The sequence below is a fragment of the Acipenser ruthenus genome, chromosome 43, assembly GCF_902713425.1.
Source record: "Acipenser ruthenus chromosome 43, fAciRut3.2 maternal haplotype, whole genome shotgun sequence".
NCBI lineage: Eukaryota > Metazoa > Chordata > Actinopteri > Acipenseriformes > Acipenseridae > Acipenser > Acipenser ruthenus.
Window position 1 is genome coordinate 2673393 of NC_081231.1, and position 20270 is coordinate 2693662.

Here is a 20270-nt window from a genome sequence, read left to right on the forward strand (position 1 = left end):
CTCTTTTTTTTTCCAGCTGGCTTTAGGGATAGTCTTAAAATTACCTTCCTCAACTAATAACCAACATCAGGTTAACTACTTTCAATTGCGGTTTTAAGATGAAAGAAAGCGCAAGGGTCTGTAAGATGAATTTCCCAACACGTGACGGCACTACAACGAGATGTTAGCTACGGAAACTTTAATTTAACTACCACGGGGCATATCTGAAGAGACCTACTTTTTCGGTCAAATTCTTAGAGACACGTAAGAGCAATAGGATTCGATACACATGGAGGAAATAATAACTGTCGCGTAGTCGTTATAATAAAGGAAAAAAAGCTTCCAAGGTAAATATTTCATTTCTGGCCCTCACTTTTAGGCAAAATTCCCATTTATAGACCCTTGTCGTAGATGTCGCAGGTTCGTTAAAGAGTGAGACAATAACATCTTGATTGTCCCTAACACGAAGGTGGATCGCCCTTATTGTGAAGGACTGGAGTAGCTCTCTGAGACCGGGGAGGGGTTTGGCTGCAGAGGGGGACAAAGAAAGGACGCTGCCGGGAAGCAGAGCTGGAAGCTGGGGACGAGAGCGGCGACAGCCCCGCTGGATATCCAACACACCAGGAAGAGGAATTATTAAGCAGAGCTGGCGTAAAAAAAAATATACATAACTGAATCAAATATACAGCAACTGTACAATATCGTACAAAAAGGAGTCGCGTTGAGGACACGAGAATACAAACTACAGTCTATTAGTGACCTCTGAAAAACGCAGCGAACATTTAAAAATACGCAAACAAAATAATGGATTTTGAAAATTAATACGTTTTTTTGTGTCGAAGTTGTCGGTCAAATATCGGACCGCGATGTATGATTCCTACTGCTAATTTCCTTTAAAAAATCACAACACGTCTGCAGGCTATTAAAATAATTGTTTGTATTACCAGCGTCATAATCCTTAATTACTGTACCTGGTGCTAAATTCTCAGCAAATGCATTTGCGTTCGCGTGTGTCTGTTAGTATAAGAGTATTGCAGATTTTCCGTTGATGCAAAGGAGATTAGACAGGCTACTGATTTAAGTATACTATAGTACGATTAGTCCGTCTGCAATCTGCTTGGAAAACACGGCCTGTAACCAGGTAGTTTGGTAAAAATATAAATAAATCGATGCTACTGTTTTCACAGAACTGTAAGACGTCTCTGTCGTTATTTTAAGACAAGACGTTAATGGTAATACTTTTACAGCAGTCATTGTAAATCGGGTTGTGTTCTTTGCAAGCCGTTTAAAATTGCTATTTAAAATTAAAAACAACAATATATTTATACTTGTTTATTTAATAGTTTGCTGTGCAAACCTGTATTTATCATGGTTATATTTAAAATATAAACCTTGTTTAAGTCCTTTTCTGCTTGCTAAATTTGGAAAAAGAAATTCTAACATTCCGACAACCGGCTTGCTGTTTCTAATAATAATAATAATAATAATAATAATAATAATAATAATAATAATAATAATAATAATAAGCACGTCATTAAGTAAAGGGTAGCCCTCCTAAAAGAAAAAAGAAAAGTTTGTATTCATTTGAGCTAAAAAAAAAATTGAATCTGATTTTGAAACTATTTTTAAATAACACAAGGTTTTTTTTTAGCTGAATATTTTAACACAACACTTTTTATTATTTTTTATTTTTTTTAAAGAGAACACAGACCTATTTTTTGTCTCAGAATTGTAAAGCCGAACTCAGGTATTTCCATCGCCCAGTATGAACGGGTTCCAGTCCAGTCCGCAGGACGGCCCGGCCGGGTCTACTTGCTCGATTGAGGGTCTCCCCCCGCTCCCCAAAGGGCTCAGCGGCATCCTGAACTCGAGCGGCGGCTCCTGGCGCGACATTGAGAAGGTCTACAGCAAGAAAACTCGCATCCAGGACGACCTGAGCAAGTCCCGGCACAGCAGCACCGACAAACTGGGCAGGGACAAGCCGGCCAACCTCGACGCAGCCCTCGCCATTCTACGAAAAGAAATGGTAAGAAACGAAACGCCGTGTTTAAAACACGTAGTTATACTGAAGTGTGGTTTTAAAAATCCAATTGCAGTCTTTATCCATTTCCAATAAGATGGTGTGGATGGATGTGTCTGTGAGAATACTCTAAGTCACATTTGACATATTTCCATATATATATATATATATATATATATATATATATATACAGACGTGCTCAAATTTGTTGGTACCCTTACAGCTCATTGAAATAATGCTTCATTCCTCCTGAAAAGTGATGAAATTAAAAGCTATTTTATCATGTATACTTGCATGCCTTTGGTATGTCATAGAATATTATTATTATTATTATTATTATTATTATTATTTATTTCTTAGCAGACGCCCTTATCCAGGGCGACTTACAATTGTTACAAGATAGCACATTATACATTATATCACATTATACAGATATCACATTATTTTACATACAATTCCCCATTTATACAGTTGGGCTTTTACTGGAGCAATCTAGGTAAAGTCCCTTGCTCAAGGGTACAACAGCAGTGTCCCCCACTGGGGATTGAACCCACAACCCTCCGGTCAAGAGTCCAGAGCCCTAACCACTACTCCACACTGCTGCCCTAGAATAAAGCAAAGAAGCTGTGAAGAGATGAATTATTGCTTATTCTACAAAGATATTCTAAAATGGCCTGGACACATTTGTTTGTACCCCTTAGAAAAGATAATAAAGAATTGGATTATAGTGATGTTTCAAACTAATTAGTTTCTTTAATTAGTATCACACATGTCTCCAATCTTGTAATCAGTCATTCAGCCTATTTAAATGGAGAAAAGTAGTCACTGTGCTGTTTGGTACCATTGTGTGCACCACACTGAACATGGACCAGAGAAAGCAAAGGAGAGAGTTGTCTGAGGAGATCAGAAAGAAAATAATAGACGAGCATGGTAAAGGTAAAGGCTACAAGACCATCTCCAAGCAGCTTGATGTTCCTGTGACAACAGTTGCAAATATTATTAAGAAGTTTAAGGTCCATGGAACTGTAGCCAACCTCCCTGGGCGCGGCCGCAAGAGGAAAATCGACCCCAGAGTGAACAGAAGGATAGTGCGAATGGTAGAAAAAGAACCAAGGATAACTGCCAAAGAGATACAAGCTGAACTCCAAGGTGAAGGTACGTCAGTTTCTGATCGCACCATCCGTCGCTTTTTGAGCGAAAGTGGGCTCCATGGAAGAAGACCCAGGAGGACTCCAGTTTTGAAAGAAAAACATAAAAAAGCCAGACTGGAATTTGCTAAAATGCATATTGACAAACCACAATCCTTCTGGGAGACTGTCCTTTGTACAGATGAGTCAAAACTGGAGCTTTTTGGCAAGTCACATCAGCTCTATGTTCACAGATGAAAAAATGAAGTTTTCAAAGAAAAGAACACCATACCTACAGTGAAACATGGAGGAGGCTCGGTTATGTTTTGGGGCTGCTTTGCTGCACCTGGCACAGGGTGCCTTGAATCTGTGCAGGGCACAATGAAATCTCAAGACTATCAAGGCATTCTGGAGCGAAACGTACTGCCCAGTGTCAGAAAGCTGTGTCTCAGTTGCAGGTCATGGGTCCTCCAACAGGATAATGACCCAAAACACACAGCTAAAAGCACCCAAGAATGGATAAGAACAAAACATTGGACTATTCTGAAGTGGCCTTCTATGAGTCCTGATCTGAATCCTATCGAACATCTATGGAAAGAGCTGAAACTTGCAGTCTGGAGAAGGCACCCATCAAACCTGAGACAGCTGGAGCAGTTCGCACAGGAAGAGTGGGCCAAACTACCTGTTACCAGGTGCAACAAAATATTAGGTTAGCGGTCCCATCATTTTTGTCCATGCCATTTTCATTTGTTTTCTTATTTACAATATTATGTTGAATAAAAAATCAAAAGCAATGTCTGATTTCTATTAAATATGGAATAAACAATGGCGGATGCCAGTTACTTTTGTCAGTTTCAAATTATTTCAGAGAAAATTGTGCATTCTTCGTTTTTTTATATATAATCACATCTGTTTGCTATTACTAAAAAAAACTTCAACGCTGACACAAGCTTGCTGTAAATGTGGTTTTGATTTCTGAATGCTTGTCTGTCCCTCTGTCCCTGCCAGGTGGGTCTGAGACAGCTGGACATGTCCCTACTGTGCCAGCTGTGGTCCCTGTACGAGTCCGTCCAGGAGTACAAGGGGGCTTTCCAGGACCTGTCCTCCTCCCTGATGTCTGAGGGCTCCTTCACCACCGAGAACGGCTTCTCTGAGGACGAGGAAGAGGACGAGGACTTCAGCCCCCCGCCCGGGACCCCCCTCAGCCTGCCCCAGCCCGCACACAACTCCCGGGACCAGTGGATACAGGAATCCTTCCACATCCCTCTGTAGGACTGCAGACCCAAACGAGACACCAGCCTTCATCCATCCATCTCTCCTGCCTTGCTCTATACAATTTGAAGCCAGCCCAGCCACACAACTCCAGACAAAGGATTGTTAACCAGGATCCTTCCACATCCTGCTGTAGGACTCAGATTACAGGCCAGAGCCAAGCCTTCATCTCTCCTTCTCTACATACACCAGAACTTTAAACGCAGCCCCACGCAGCCCCACGCAGCCCCACGCATTCCCACACAGCCCCACGCAGCACCACGTAGCCCCACGCAGCCCCACACAGCTCTCGGGACCAGTGGATCCTGCCACAACCCACTCTGACTGACCCCAATCCACTGAATCAAATATCTAGTGATTATTTTCAGAAAGGGGCAAATTATCAACAAGGTGGGATAGAGAAGCAGGATTAATGAAAACAGGACCCAATATTATTATTATTATTATTATTATTATTATTATTATTATTATTATTATTATTATTATTATTATTATTATTATTATTTTTAATTGAGTGTAACATCTGGGAATTTATCAGTGTTAATGAAAAAAAGAAAACTGATCAGTATTGATGAAAATAATTTAATTTCTGAGCTTTCCAGGTAAATCCTGGGGGTAGTACTGAGACTATCGAAAAAGCAGCTCCACCTGCTTCCTCTATTCTCTGTGAGTGCAAACCATGTGCAGCTGGTACAGTCAGCCTGTGCCAGTAATAATGTTAAACACACACACCTGTATCACACTGCCACTCCCTCATCTTCACATGCCTGTAAACGTATGCTCTGAATGGAAAGTCATGGGATTTCATCGTGGATTCACCTGCTTGAAGCAGACCTGTGGCTTTTGTAAAATCCAGGAATATTTCGGTAAAAACAGAGAATAAAGGGTCTTCACTTTTATATGCTGCTGCACTTTTAAACACATCACGGTATTATTATTATTATTATTATTATTATTATTAGAGTGTGTGTGTCTTTTTTCATGTGTTTTAGTTTTTTAACCAAATAAATTAATTATGCATTTCAAATTTTCCTGTCTGATCATTCCAAACATGTTTTTTCACGGTCAAATAAATTGAGTCCTTTTTGATATGGATCTGCTGCTGCTGGTAATGTTGTATAAAATCTCTGAAACAACGTAGTGCTCAAAGAAATGTCACTGAAACACTGTGTGGGGAAGTTTCATTTAAAAATGAATCTGTTACAGTTACAAGTTACTTGAACAAATTTGTAACGAGTTACAGTAATTGATAACTTTGAAAAAAAACAACCAGTTACAGTTAGAAACAGTTTCTCAGGCACAGTTTGCATTTTACAGAGATACAGCTTTGGGTTTGGTCAGGCTGCAGCTGGAAATATTCTTTGAAGATCCAGCTATCGAAGCCACTCCCTCCCTCCTCTGATGCTGTTTTCTAGCAGGATGATCTGAAAAGCGCGGTCGTGTGACGTGTAGGGTTTGACTTGCACTGTTGAAGCGCTTTCTGGTTTCTGCGTTCTGCGTTAGCCGTGGTCCTTTTTTAAATGTCAAGAAGTGACTACAATAATTTTTTTAGGCGTTATTGTGCTTTTCCACCAGCAGGTGGTGATGTGTATTCACTTGGCCCTGACCGGCAGTACTGTGCAGGATCAGCTGTCCTTGTTCAAGTACATACAGGACACACGCTGCAGACTCCCTTGGGGAAGGGGAGGGAGGAGCAAGGTTGTCAGGGACGTTTTACATGCAGATAAATCTTTCTGGTTCTAAGACTTGCATGGCAAAAGGAAGACTGGAATCTGTGTCAGAGGTCTTAGCATTATACTGGCTCTCCTAATGTTCTAACTCAACACAGCCCTGAATGTGCTGTTAAAAATAAAGGTTCTCAAGGGTCTACCCTGGTAAAGGCACGGCTGCAGGGTGAGTCATACAGTCGGGAGCGCAGGGGTCCCCGAGGGTCTCCCCTGGTAAAGGCACGGCCGCAGGGTGAGATACAGTCGGGAGCGCAGGGGTCCCCGAGGGTCTCCCCTGGTAAAGGCACGGCTGCGTGTTGTGCAGGGAGAGTCATACAGTCAGGGGAGCGCAGGGGTCCCCGAGGGTCTCCCCTGGTAAAGGCACGGCCGCGTGGCGTGCAGGGGGAGTCACACAGTCAGGGGAGCGCAGGGGTCCCCTAGGGTCTCCCCTGGTAATGGCATTGCTGTGGGGTGTGCAGGGGGGAGTCACACAGTCAGGGTAGCGCAGGGGTCCTCATCCAATTGTAATGAAACTTGGTATAAATATGATTTCACAGAAGTTATTGACAGTATCAGATGCTTGTGATATGGAGGCGTCCGTACATCCGTCTGTCTGTATGTCCCATTTACACTGAGAATGACTTTTCGGGATACTTCGCTTTGGCATTTCATATGTTCTGCTTCGTTGCACATGATGTTGATATACAGCACATTAGGGTCACCCACGCCATACTGATGGCTCTAACGCTGGATTTACAGCCGTGGCAGGGATGGCTTTTACTGAAATAGTAATAATGATGTAAATGCAATGTAATAATGTAATGCATGTTCTTACTTGAAAGGACCCTTTGCCTTTAAGAGGCTCCAGTGTGAAAGGGAGGCAGGGTTTATTTTATTCCCAGTAAGTGGTTGTTGGTTTTGGTTTCATTCCCAAGTTCTGCACTGCGCTCACATAAACACATGGCCTGGCTTTCCATTCCTGTGATATCTCAGCTTATAAGGCAGTGAGAGGCCTGAACTGGACTGTCAATCACATAGAGGGGATCCCAGTTATAGAACTCAAAGACTCACAGCCGTTGGGGGGGCAGGGATATCTTATTGATCCTAATACGAAGCGAGGAACTGCATGGGTTAACACTCCTTTAATGTGCTATACTATAACATGTGTTTCTTTCAAAACTGCACATTTGAGACCTATGTAGCCAATGGAAGTGCAGGACAGGTCAGTAAGACTGACTAGCTCAACGTGAAAATGACTTTAACATGATTTATTATATCGTTTTCAACAGTCAAAACACTATTAACCTCTGACATCACAGGTTTCATAAACATGTTGTTTCACCTGGTACGTCTGCGTGTGGGCTTGTAATGCTGTCATTATGGAACTTTTGATGAAAAAGTGTTTGCCCCTGGTGTGTGTATGTGTGTGTGTGTGCATGTCAGTATGTCTGTCTCAGTGTGTGTGTGAATGTCAGCTCTCTCTCTCTCTCTCTCTCTCTCTCTCTCTCTCTCTCTCTCTCTCTCTCTCTCTCTCTCTCTCTCTCTCTCTCTCTCTTCCACAGTGTTCTGTCCTTGACTTCAGGAAGCTGTCCAGCTCAAATGTTTTTTTCTAAATGCAGCAACCAGCTGTCCCCTCTGATCTCAGCCCTTCCCCTCCCTGGAAATACCCTGCACCTGTGGGGTGAGCGGGCCTCGCTATATTTAACTGTGTCATCACCCCAGGACAGCGCACACCGCTGGCACGCTGAAATAACCAGCCCTGCGGCACACCGGCCTGTGGCATTGCAGTCATCGTTCAGAGCCCTCCAGATTCGTTATTCCATAAGCCATGAATTAGCTGAGCTCACTTTTAGGCACTGTCAACAGTAAATTGTGTAAGTCCTGTATTTTATTCATAACTACTCAACAGTGCTTACAGCTGTGACCACAAGTTAGCAGCACCTTAGAATTTAAGTTTGAGACATAATTAAAAAATAAAAAATATATATGAACATAATTTAGATATTTTATTTAACATCAAGAAACTACAAAATGATATCGCAAAAGTCTACCGGAAGCCCTGATAATAGTGCAGTATTTCATGTTAGATTTTGAAATGTCACATTTTTCAGTTTGTCCGTTTTTCGTGAAGTATATGGAAAACTACAAAGAGGTGTGTAATTCAATATGTGAACGCAACATTATTCAGCAGCTTCCATTCGACTTTATGAAGCAAAATTAGATACAATTCTATAGGGTGATGCTAAACCTTTGGCCAGAGCTGTACTTTAATACTAAAAGAGACTTAATAAAATTCAATGACAAACGATTCAGCTAGAAGTCTTTCTCAATGAATTTATGAGGTTTCTTTGAGCAGATCTGAAGTGCTGTAGTCTCAATATTACATTCTGTGTGGATCTCCTCCTCGCGACTGAGCTCTCATTCAGAGCTGGCTCTCCAGTTGGATGGTAAGGCGCTGTTCTTTGAACCCTGATGTTTGTGTCCAGCCCTGGCCTCTCCATTCAATTGGATTCTGTTTTAAAGTTGTGCAGAAATTCATGTGAAAGCCTGCTGAAAGTCATTCCTCATTACCTCACTGTCTGTGTCACCAACACTCCCCCCCCCCCCTCCGCCCTCCCTCTCCCTTCAATTCCATGTGCTTTGCAAACCTGTGACCAGGCACGCCTAATAATGGAAGAAACAGGAAGGAAATGGGAGCGACAATCGGCTCACAATTGCTGATGCGTTGTTTTTGTGAGTACAGCACTAAACACACACCCACAGATACAGCGTCATGGACAGATGAACACACAGACAGACGCACAGAAACACATACAGACAAAGAGAGAGAGTCACAGACAGACAGACAGACAGTTCCCACGAAGCAGTATATCTTCCTCAGGCTCACACAGATTTTCTTAAAATTACAGGAAATTCCTGCAAAGGCAAAACTGTGAGAACAGGAAACCCCTCCCCTCTCCCCCTAGCCCCGCCCCCTCACCCCCCTCCCTCTCTCCCCCTCCTCCCCTCCTGCACCCCTTCTGCTCCCCGCTGCGCTCCCCATGGAAGAACGCAGTGCACTCACCTCTCACTGGCTCTTAAAAACTTCTCTCTTGCAGTTTCTATAAATACTGCAGTATGTTATTTGTGTACAAGGATTCGAACCTTGAATAAACGAGCTCCACTCTACACTGACTGGCTATGTAAACACTAACAATCAACATGAATATGTTTGACATGTATACTTTTTATAACTGTTAAAACCTTAAACACTTTGCTAATGTTTAATTATAAACACACCTAAAGACAGAGACAGACCAGCAGACACACACACACACACACAGGCAAGTTTAATACTTGAACATTAAAGAGTACGTCATTACTTTTAACAATGACTATTTAATGGAGTCTGCAATCATTCTGAGTGGTTCTGGTTTCTGTTGCTCTCGTATTGCCTTCATATCATGTTTCTCCATCCCTGCCTGTACCTGGCTTATTGCTGCTTGGAGCTTTTCTGGAGACTGAACAGCCTTTCTCATTCCATTCAAATCATGTGACAATGTGACCTTTCAACTCTGTCAGCCTCCCCCCCTCTCTTCAGTTCTAGTCGGCTGCCCTACATAATGTAGGCTAGATCAGTGTTCATATATCAGTAAGCGCCAGCACTATCTAGTGCACAGCTAGTGTATTACCAGCAAAGCAAAAGGTAACTTGATCCAAAGTGGCACAGCACTAGATGGCGCTGGCTCGCTCTTCCATAAAGACTTGGTTACAAGTGCCTATGAACAGCTTCCGAACTCAGGAGAAACTGCCAAACTGAGACCTCAAGAGAATGGGACTCCAGCATTTAAGAAATTAAATCGTAAGTCAGAAGTGCATGGAGTAGATTATACAGCTCTGGCCAAAAGTTTTGCATCGCCTACAGTTTTAGGAATGAGACATAATTAATAAAATAAAATAAAATAAAAAACTATATGAACATAATTTAGATCTTTTATTTAACAACATGTTATCAAAGAAACTACAAAATGGTATCACAAAAGTCTACCGGAAGCCATAATAGTAGTACAGTATTTCATGTTACATTTCGAAATGTCACGTTTTTCAATTGTTGTCAGTTTTTCCTTAAGACTATGGGATACTACAAAGCAGTATCTAATTCAATATCTTAACGTAACATTATTCAGCAGGTGTTCATTCGACTACATGAAGCAAAATCAGTTAATTCTATTTGGTGACACAAAACTTTTGGCCATATCTGTATATTATCCAACTCAAGTTTTAATGAGTTCTTATTTTCAAATTGACTTCTATTTCTGTGTTCTTTATCATACTAATGCTATAAACTGAAGTAGAGTTGCCAAAAGAGATAATTCTGTTCACTTCCCCCCCTCCCCTCCCCTCCCCTCCTCCCCTCCCCTCCCCTCCCCTCCCCTCCCCTCCCCTCCAGGGTGCAGTCTCCTGTATGTTGTATTAATATTGATGTACCCTAGGTATTGAGTGAGCGAGGAGTCCGAGTGGGGTAAACAGGGTAACCGATCCCCAGGCTAGCCCTCTATCTGCCTCTCGTTGAAGAGACAGTACCCTGTTGAGGTGCAGCTCTGTATTTATTAGCTCAAGTACAGTATACAGTTTCCTGTGCGATGGTGACATTCTGGGCAGGGCTGGCTATTCCTGTCACTGCCTGCTCAGTGACTCAGTGACTATTCAAAGAGCACAAAATAAGACTGTGGCGATTTCAGCAACTACATTCCATGGTAGTTCTATAATGAAATATCAGCAAATCGCTGCTGTTGTTTCCTAAAATTAAGTTCAGCGCATTATCATTCTTAATAGAGCTGACTCAGGCTGAACTCTAGACTTTGGAGCACACACAATGCAGGGTGAAAGCACTGCTCTCTCCATTGTGAAACAGGCTTGGGACAAACTTGAAGGGGCCATGTAAACTCTGAAAGACATTCGCTGTATTGAAAAGACAATGTCTTTACAGGTTTAGGGCAGTTATGCACTCAGCTATATATATATATATATATATATATATATATATATATATATATATATATATATATATATATATATATAACAGCTTAGTTTATATTCAGATAGTTTCAAATCTTTGATTCCAGAGGTAGTGTCGCATTCTTGTGTTCAGTAAGGGAGGCAAAAACAGGGACTGTTTCTCCTCACCGCACTACAGTGGCTCCTACTGGCCAGGTATCTGGTGAGCCCTTGTCCTTGTCCTCCAGGGGGCAGTAGTTCACATCCGCTTTACTCTTATTGTGATTAAAATCTTTTGGTCCTTCATTTGTTTTTTAAATGCAAATATTTCAAATACAACCGCAGCGCGTCGTCCGCTCAGCTGGTCGGAAAAGTGCTGAAACCTGTTGTATGATTAACAGGGTCCATGGGGTTCCAACGAAGGGCCCCAGTCAAACACTCTGAAAGCTGAGTGGTTTACAGTCTGTAGCCCCTGAAAAATAAACATTGAAAAACAGCAATCCTGTTTATATATCTTTTAAACCCCGAGTTTGACAATGAAGTTGATTTATAAAGTACTGTGCAAATGTGCAGCTGTGTGCTGCTTTTAGACTGACAAGCACCATACATCATTTCCTGTAAACCTAGGGGCGGCGGCTTCTTAAAGGGAAGTTTCAGATCAACTTGTAGTATTCGCAAACTCGGCACTGCTCCCCACTCTCCACGTGAAATGCATGCTGTTCGTGCAGCTAGACTCTGAATGCAGCCCACAAGAGCCTCTGTTAGACCCTTATAATACAGATGTATTCCCACTACGGATCTTGGTATCCCTGAATAGATACTGTTGCGATCTACAAATCCACACCAGTTGCAGTTCCTCTTTCTCAGTCATTTGAGAGAGTATGAGTTCCACTCTGAACTGCAGTTAAAGGTTCAGGAAGGGAGGGCCAGTGTGTTTGTAAGTGCTACACAGCACTGACGACCCTTGCAATAGCACCATAGAGCCATTCTGAAACATCAGCAGCTCCAATCTGCTGTCTAGCCCATTGTGACTGAAACTGACACCATGGAGATGCATCTTTTGTATATTACAGAATGACCGAGCATTTTGACATTGTATTTAAAATGGATGTATATATTATACCAGGCAGTACACAGCAGACCATTAATAAGCAGGTACAGTAGCTAAGAAAATTAATTAATCAGACACAATTATACAAATATAAAATGGGAGGGTATTAACAGAAGAAGCATTAGCATGCCATCCTTAGGTCTTTATCAAACTTTATCTAATAATAATAATAATAATAATAATAATAATAATAATAATAATAATAATAATAAAATGATATTACTATGAATTTACCATTCTTTACGAACAACTTATTTTAAACTCTGAACTGGATTAGAAGTCTTGTTAAACTGTGTCGTCATAATAATGTTTTAAATTATGGATGACTGTTGTGTATGTCGAGTCACGGTAGCTCCGGATTTGAATGATGTCAGGCAGTCGGAGTAGGAGTTAGTTTGCAGGCCGCTCAGAGTTTAGTTTTCACAAAGAACTAAGTCTCAGGAGCAGTATATTATATTCTCTCTCTCTCTCTCTCTCTCTCTCTCTCTCTCTCTCTCTCTCTCTCTCTCTCTCTCTCTCTCTCTCTGGGCGGTGCAGCGCTCTGTCACAGAGACACTTCACATTGTTGGCTCGAATTGTGTACTCACAAGAACTTCCTCTTGCTTGCTGTAACAAGACGAACACAAAAATTACAAGCAAAGATAATCAAATCTGTGAACGGGAGGGGCGGAGACATGGGCACCCTCTTCGTCTTCTGGTTAACCCTTTCGGGGACACTCATCTGACAGCTTTATGGCGAGCCGCGGTGCCCTGTTGCAGTTTGTAATTTGCAGAAATCCTACCAGCACAGAACACAGGGGAATAGTTTGCTAATCTCGCCGCCCTTGCTCTGTGACCACGTCGAGGACAGATATTTTTTTAGTGGCACTAGCATTTAAGGTGCCTTTGATTTTTCCATGGTTCCTCTTATTCTAAAAAAAAAAAGTGTTTGCAGCTGGATTTCTTCGTGCAGGTGTTGATATGGAGGGATCAAGGTGGACCACAACCTCCTCGGCGGCTTCAAAAGAACTCAACAAGTGCTTTTAAAAAAAAAAAAAAAAGGTTTATTTTTCCATCAACTCATTGCATTAACATGAACGCGGCGTCAATACTTGGAGGGGAGGAAAAAAAAGTTTTTATTTTTTAATTATTTTTTATTAACAGAAAATTAATGTTCCTGAAAAAGTCAATTAGATAATAGTAATAATAATATATATATATTTTTTTAAAATGACTTCGGTTTGGAAAAGACTTCAGCGAGTTGGAAAGCGAGCATCTAAGTTTCAGTTCGTGGCGTCCTACCAAGAACTGGTGGTAGAGTGTACAAAAAAGTGGTAAGTTAATTTTTAGTTTTCATAACACCGGTATATTATTATTATTATTATTATTATTGTTATTATTATTATTATTATACAAAGGTACTTCGCTCCTTCAGTCAGCAACAGCTTTGTTCGTTGTCTGCTAGAGGGCGTAACTATACTGTCTGTACCCTTAGCTGTGTTTTTGGTTTAGGAGGCCAGACTCGTGTCGTTGTGGTGTTTCTTAAGGAAGTTCTGATATTGCTAACACAGGGTGTAGTTAGGGCGGGGTTTGGCTGTTTATCTGTTTATCTGATTCGTGTGATGTTACTGTATTAAACAAAAGTATTGTTATTAGTATTTATATTGACAAGCTGAACCATTTCCGCATTGCGCTGGCACAGTTGCCACCTTCGTAGCATTCTGGAGCAGGTTAAAAGTCGTGCAGATTAAAATGCATTTTTAATAATTTCAACAGAACCGGAGCTCATATTGTGTTGGTACAGCAGTGTTTATTATTATTAATGTAGAAAAAGCATATATTCATGCCTGCCCTGAACTGGAGGGGGTGAGGGAGGGAGGGAGGGAGCAGTTCAGTCTCCGTGCCTCAAGCCTGCCCTGGACTGGAGGGAGCACCCTTTCTCTTAGGGGGTGAGGGAGGGTGTAGTTCAGTCTCCATGCCTCAAACCTGCCCTGGACTGGAGGGAGCACCCTTTCTCTTAGGGGGCGAGGGAGGGAAAAGTTCAGTCTCCATGCCTCAAGCCTGCCCTGCACTGGAGGGAGCACCCTTTCTCTTAGGGGGCGAGGGAGGGAACAGTTCAGTCTCCATGCCTCAAGCCTGCCCTGGGCTGGAGGGAGCACCCTTTCTCTTAGGGGGTGAGGGAGGGAGCAGTTCAGTCTCCATGCCTGTCTTGGATTTAAGCCCAAGACATACAGTAGCAGACACTACATGTGTCATTTAATATCACACACTAGACCGTGTAATATACATCTTATACAACTTGTAAAAAAGAAACACAAAGCAATGTTTTCTTCAAACTTATTTTAGTCTCTGATTATTTATTTTGGCTGTGCAATATAAACTGATGTAAGAGAGAAGGGTGGGAAATATAGGGAACTTCCAAACATGTTGTTGATGATCGGATGGTCTAGTATTTAGGGAAGTTCCTATGATACAGTATAGAGAGGTACAGATTGAGGGAGAGACAGGGGCTCTGTTACAGTATAGAGGGGTACAGATCGAGGGAGAGTCGGGGGCTCTGTTACAGTATAGAGGGGTACAGATCGAGGGAGAGTCGGGGGCTCTGTTACAGTATAGAGGGGTACAGATCGAGGGAGAGACGCGGGCTCTGTTACTATATAGAGAGGTACAGATCGAGGGAGAGTCGGGGGCTCTGTTACAGTATAGAGGGGTACAGATCGAGGGAGAGTCGGGGGCTCTGTTACTATATAGAGGGGTACAGATCGAGGGAGAGTCGGGGGCTCTGTTACAGTATAGAGGGGTACAGATCGAGGGAGAGTCGGGGGCTCTGTTACAGTATAGAGGGGTACAGATTGAGGGAGAGTCGGGGGCTCTGTTACAGTATAGAGGGGTACAGATTGAGGGAGAGTTGGGGGCTCTGTTACAGTATAATACAGATTGAGGGAGAGTTGGGGGCTCTGTTACAGTATAGAGGGGTACAGATTGAGGCAGAGCTGGGGGTTCTGTTTCAGTATGTAAAGGTACAGATTGAGGGAGTCATACAGTCAGGGGAGCGCAGGTTCCTGGCTGTGTGAAGTTCTTCACTGGGGATTCCACAGGGAGCATTGACTCTGGCGCTGGGTGAGGGAGGCAAAACCAGCAGGGACTGTTTCTCCTCACCGCTCTGCAGCGGCCCCTACTGGCGTGGCGCCCCGTGAGACAAGCAGATTTTTTTGTTTGGTACTTAATTAACCAATACCCTCTTAAACCACATTAGAGCATTTTACAACACCAGGGACCCCCTGGATTGCATCAGACGTGCTTTTAGTTGTATTTCAAGGAAAACCACAGATAGCTGGTTAATGCAATCCAGGATACAGACTGACCACTGCTTGATTTTTAGAGCATTTCACACCACTGGTGACTCTGTGTGGATTCCATAATGTTTTGTCAGGATAACCTTGGCTAGATCATTGGTGCAGTTCAGCGGGAGTCCCCAGTGCTGTAAAATGCTCTAATCATGCTTCACCCTTTAGTGCTTAATATCTGGTTATAGGTTGATTAAATACACTCTAAAGTATTTAACTTGGGGACACTGCTGCTGTACCCTTGAGCAAGGTACTTTACCTAGATTGCTCCAGTAAAAACCCAACTGTATAAATGGGTAATTGTATGTAAAAATAATGTGTAAAAAATAATGTAATTGTATGTAAAAATAATGTGATATCTTGTAACAATTGTAAGTTGCCCTGGATAAGGGCGTCTGTTAAGAAATAAATAATAATAATAAAAAAATAATAGTTGCATTTAAATCAAGGGAAGTAATGTTAAAACAATGCATTAGTAAGACCTCAGCTAGGATATTGCTGCTCTAGAACTAGTGCAAAGAAGAGCAACCAGAATTATTCCGGGTTTAAAAGACAGGCTGAAAGAATTGAATCTATTCAGTCTTGAACGAATAAGACTATGCGGCGATCTGATTCAAGCATTCAAAATTCTAAAAGGTATTGACAGTGTCGACCCAGGGGACTTTTTCGACCTGAAAAAAGAAACAAGGACCAGGGGTCACAAATGGAGATTAGGTAAAGGGGCATTCAAAACAGAAAATAGGAGGCACTTTTTTACACAGAGAATTGTGGGAGTCTGGACCAACACTCTGGGATCCTTCAAGAAGCTGCTTGATGAGATTCTGGGATCAATAAGCTACTAACAACCAAACGAGCAAGATGGGCCGAATGGCCTCCTCTCGTTTGTAATGTTTCTTATTTTGTTAACACAGCTGGCACACGGGAGGTGCTTCTGGGAGTCTGAGTCCTTGTAGGAAAACAATTCTTTGGCTCTCCTCTGAGCACCAATCCCTGCTCTTTCTGTGACTAGACATTTAAACTTAGCACAGAGATTCGGATGTGAGGACATCGATGGAAGTAAGCTTAGAACAGAAGGGAGGAAACCCTTTTAAATAGTTATGAACAGAACAGCCTCCCAGGAGAAGTGTCTGCAACACTGGGGACATTAAAAACACAGCGAGTCTGTCCTGGTAAACGAGGTCCCCCTAGCCCGGTGAATGGGGTGCTATGAAGGAGGCTGTGTGGTCCAGTGGTTAAAGAAAAGGGCTTGTAACTAGGAGGTCCCCGGTTCAAATCCCACCTCAGCCACTGACTCATTGTGTGACCCTGAGCAAGTCACTTAACCTCCTTGTGCTCCGTCTTTCGGGTGAGACGTAGTTGTAAGTGACTCTGCAGCTGATGCATAGTTCACACATCCTGTGAGTCGCCTTGGGTAAAGGCGTCTGCTAAATAAACAAATAATAATGAAAGGACGAGCCTTGCTGGGCTGAACGGCCTCCTCTCCTATGTTCTGCACTTTTCGTCGCTCTTTTTGTCCAGTCTCTCTTGATATCAAAGCGTTTCTTTCAGTTCCTAATCTGCGCCTGATCTATATAGCGTATCTACTATACATAGAGAATCACTGGTCCCATTGGGATGGCACCTTCTCTAGCTCTAGTTATTGAGTTTATCAGAAAATTTGTGGACATGGAGTCTGTCTGTGTGTCACTTATCTGTTTTTATCCCCCACTGCAGATGAAATCCACTCGCTTGCCATACTTCACACATTCTGCATATAGGCCTATCTGGAGAACCGCTTATCTGATTGTGGTGAAACCTGGTATTAACATGATTTAGTTTGAGTTATTACGAGTACTGTGGGGATGATAGGGGGTTTCTGTCTGTCTGTGTATCTGTATCTTACACTTTCAGTTTTGGGGACTCTGACATTGTGATGAAGCATGTCGATGCTAATTCTAATTGTGTGCTGTTGGTACCCGTCATGGCCGTCACACTGAGAGCTGTGATTACAGCCGTGGCGAGGGGTTGGTGTTACTCACAGGCTCGTTGTTTCTGTCCACTCTCTTCCGAAGTGATGTTAAAACCCTTCTAAAAGCTTCCCACGGTCATTTCCCAGTTTTACCCCCATGCTTTTCCCAGTGTCATACTATATGCATAGCTCACCACAGTTTGCCATGCTTTTTACTATCTTTACTGTACCTCTCTATGCTTTACAATGCGTACCTATGCTGTCCCATGCTTTACCATGCTGTACCATTACTACACTCTGCTGTGCTTTTGGGAGAGGTTTTGTATGTAACGTTCCTTTTCTCTCAGTTACTAGTTCAGGGCAGAGCTATTTAGTCTGCTACTGCTCGACCCCGATTCTTGATATGTAATCCAGAACAGATCTATTGAGGTGTGAGGAGAGGCAGGGAGGCAGGGAGGCAGGGAGGCAGGGACACACACATGGAGCTGTCACTAGGCCTGTGAAAGGCTGGCTCATCAAATAAGAGGGAGGTAATTTTAGGTTAGGAGTGTAGTGCAGATCTTGTGACACAAACAAAAAAAAAGAAAGTCCTGGGGGGGGGGGCTTGTTCCTACAGGAGGAAGCTTTCAGCTTGAAAAGAGAAGCACAAACACTACAGCTGTGGCCAAAAGTTTTGCATCCCCCAATAGAATTAACTCATTTTGCTTCATAAAGTCGAATGAAATGTGCGGAATAATGTTACGTTAACATAGTGAATTACACACTCGCCTTGTAGTTTTCTACACACATAACAAAAAAAACGGTCAAATTTTAAAATATGACATTTCGAAATCTAATATGAAATACTGTACTACTATTATGGCTTCCGGTAGACTTTTGCGATTTTTTAGTTTCTTTGATTTCATGATGTTAAATAAAAGATCTACATGATGTTCTGTGATGGGGTAGGCCCGCTCCTATGTTTATTTGTTATTAAAATGTATTTTGTATTATTGTTGTTGTGGTTTTGGGTTGGCAGAGGAAGCAGGCAATTATCTTCCCTGCCAAAGAGAACACGTGCACAATGCGTCCGTCTTCAGATTGGTTAAAAAGTGTAGCAGCTGAGCGCTGCAGGAATTAAGAGGAACGCGAGAGTGAGAGAGATCCGTCACAAAGCAAGATAAACAACTGCCACCCGGCTGGCTGCATTCCAGACGATGTTTGTTTTATTTTTCGTGTTGTATTTGTTTGTTTGGCTAGCGTGGCTTTTTTGTTTGTGTGTTCATGTTTGTGTGTTCATGTTTGTGTGTCTATGTATGTGTGTTCATGTTTGTGTGTCTATGTATGTGTGTTCATGTTTGTGTGTTCATGTTTGTGTTCATGTTTGTGTGTTTTCGTTGGTGTGTTCATGTTTTGTTATTTGTGGTTATTTGTTTAATAAATGCGAGTGCATTGGTGACTCACCCCACAGTACTGTTGTGTGTCTATTTCCTAGTCTGGTGATGTTGCCCACCAAGCCATCCTGTCACAATATTATTATTATTATTATTTGTTTATTTAGCAGACTCCTTTATCCAAGGCAACTTACAGAGACGAGGGTGTGTGAACTATGCATCAGCTGCAGAGTCACTTACAACTACGTCTCGCCCGAAAGACAGAGCACAAGGAGGTTAAGTGACTTGCTCAGGGTCACACAATGAGTCAGTGGCTGAGGTGGGATTTGAACCGGGGACCTCCTGGTTACAAGCCCGTTTCTTTAACCACTGGACCACACAGCCTCATTCTCATTTGTTATATATATATATATATATATATATATATATATATATATATATATATATATATATATATATATATATATATATATATATATATATATATATATATATATATATATATATATATATATATATATATATATAGAGTAGCATAATCTGGGGGTTCATGAAGGCATCTGTATATCTGCATGTCAAACTCATCCACTCAAATGGATCTTACTGATGCTTTTCATTTATAATGTACAGACGGGGCGGGGGATGATGTCGCTGACATGCAGAAAAATATTTTAATTCATCCCTCTGCTATAAGTGAGAACAGTGGTTTGGCTTTATCATAAAAAGCCAAAAAGCAAACCCAGAAAAAGAGTGCGTGAGAGAGGAAGATCTACTAAAAAGGGGGAAAGAAAGTCACAATTCATTTAAGATATTTATTATCATCACACTATCATTTGTAGCCTCTGATCAATTATTGAAAATGCACACATATTGGTACCAATGCATTCATTACAGAAAATATGCATTGGTTTAACAGTGCTCGCATGATTCCTGCACGCACAAGTAAATATTTAAGAATTATGATACAACAGGGTGTCATGAGGTGTTGCAATATAATAACCTCACACCACATCACAACATCCTGGAGCAACGTAACTTGATTATAAAACAGCATTTATCATCGTTACTTACTCACATGCCTATTAGGATACTGCTGATAATAATTTTCATTGGGTTGTCTTTTTGCTGTTTTCAAAAAAGAGTGTGTGTGTGTGAGTGACAGAGAGAGGTACTATATTTATTATTCTACAAATAGTAATACTAGCTATTAATCCCATGTGTATTTTTAATATTTTAACTGGACAATATTGGACTGATTATTAAGAAGAGTTGCTAAAGATGCGATTGCTGTGATGTTATTGAGAGAGGATGGTGCAGATTGATTTCTGATGTCTGTTATTAGCTGATTTTTTAAATTTAGTAGTGTGCAATTATTTTAGGCTCAGCTCACCGCTACCACCCCCGCGCTGACTCGGGAGGGGTGAAGATGAA

At 41.8% G+C, this 20270-nt stretch overlaps 2 protein-coding genes across 13 annotated transcripts in view; both read left to right on the forward strand.

Annotated features, from left to right (window-relative positions):
- LOC117967746 (leucine repeat adapter protein 25-like) lies at positions 1–5425 on the forward strand. Its single transcript, XM_059012075.1, has 2 exons — positions 1–2005; positions 4135–5425. Exons 1-2 carry the CDS (start codon positions 1745–1747, stop codon positions 4396–4398), a joined length of 525 nt encoding a protein of 174 aa, XP_058868058.1. The 5' UTR covers positions 1–1744; the 3' UTR covers positions 4399–5425.
- A 7352-nt stretch (positions 5426–12777) lies between these two features.
- The window catches only part of LOC131696656 (EH domain-binding protein 1-like protein 1), a 59348-nt gene continuing 51855 nt past the window's right edge, over positions 12778–20270 (forward strand). For 9 of the 12 annotated variants that reach the window (XM_059012076.1, XM_059012083.1, XM_059012084.1 and 6 more), the window contains exon 1: positions 12778–13505. In XM_059012076.1, coding sequence (XP_058868059.1) covers positions 13402–13505 — 104 coding nt within the window. In that variant the 5' untranslated portion in view covers positions 12778–13401. The remainder of the gene's footprint in view (positions 13506–20270) is intronic. The other 3 variants (XM_059012086.1, XM_059012085.1, XM_059012087.1) reach the window with 2 other exon arrangements.

Bases quoted from the DNA above. Each gene is read 5' to 3' on its own strand.
- LOC117967746 (XM_059012075.1), top strand. From the start codon at position 1,745: ATGAACGGGTTCCAGTCCAGTCCGCAGGACGGCCCGGCCGGGTCTACT. The intron at 2,006-4,134 runs GTAAGAAACGAA...TGTCCCTGCCAG, and splicing joins CCATTCTACGAAAAGAAATG to GTGGGTCTGAGACAGCTGGA.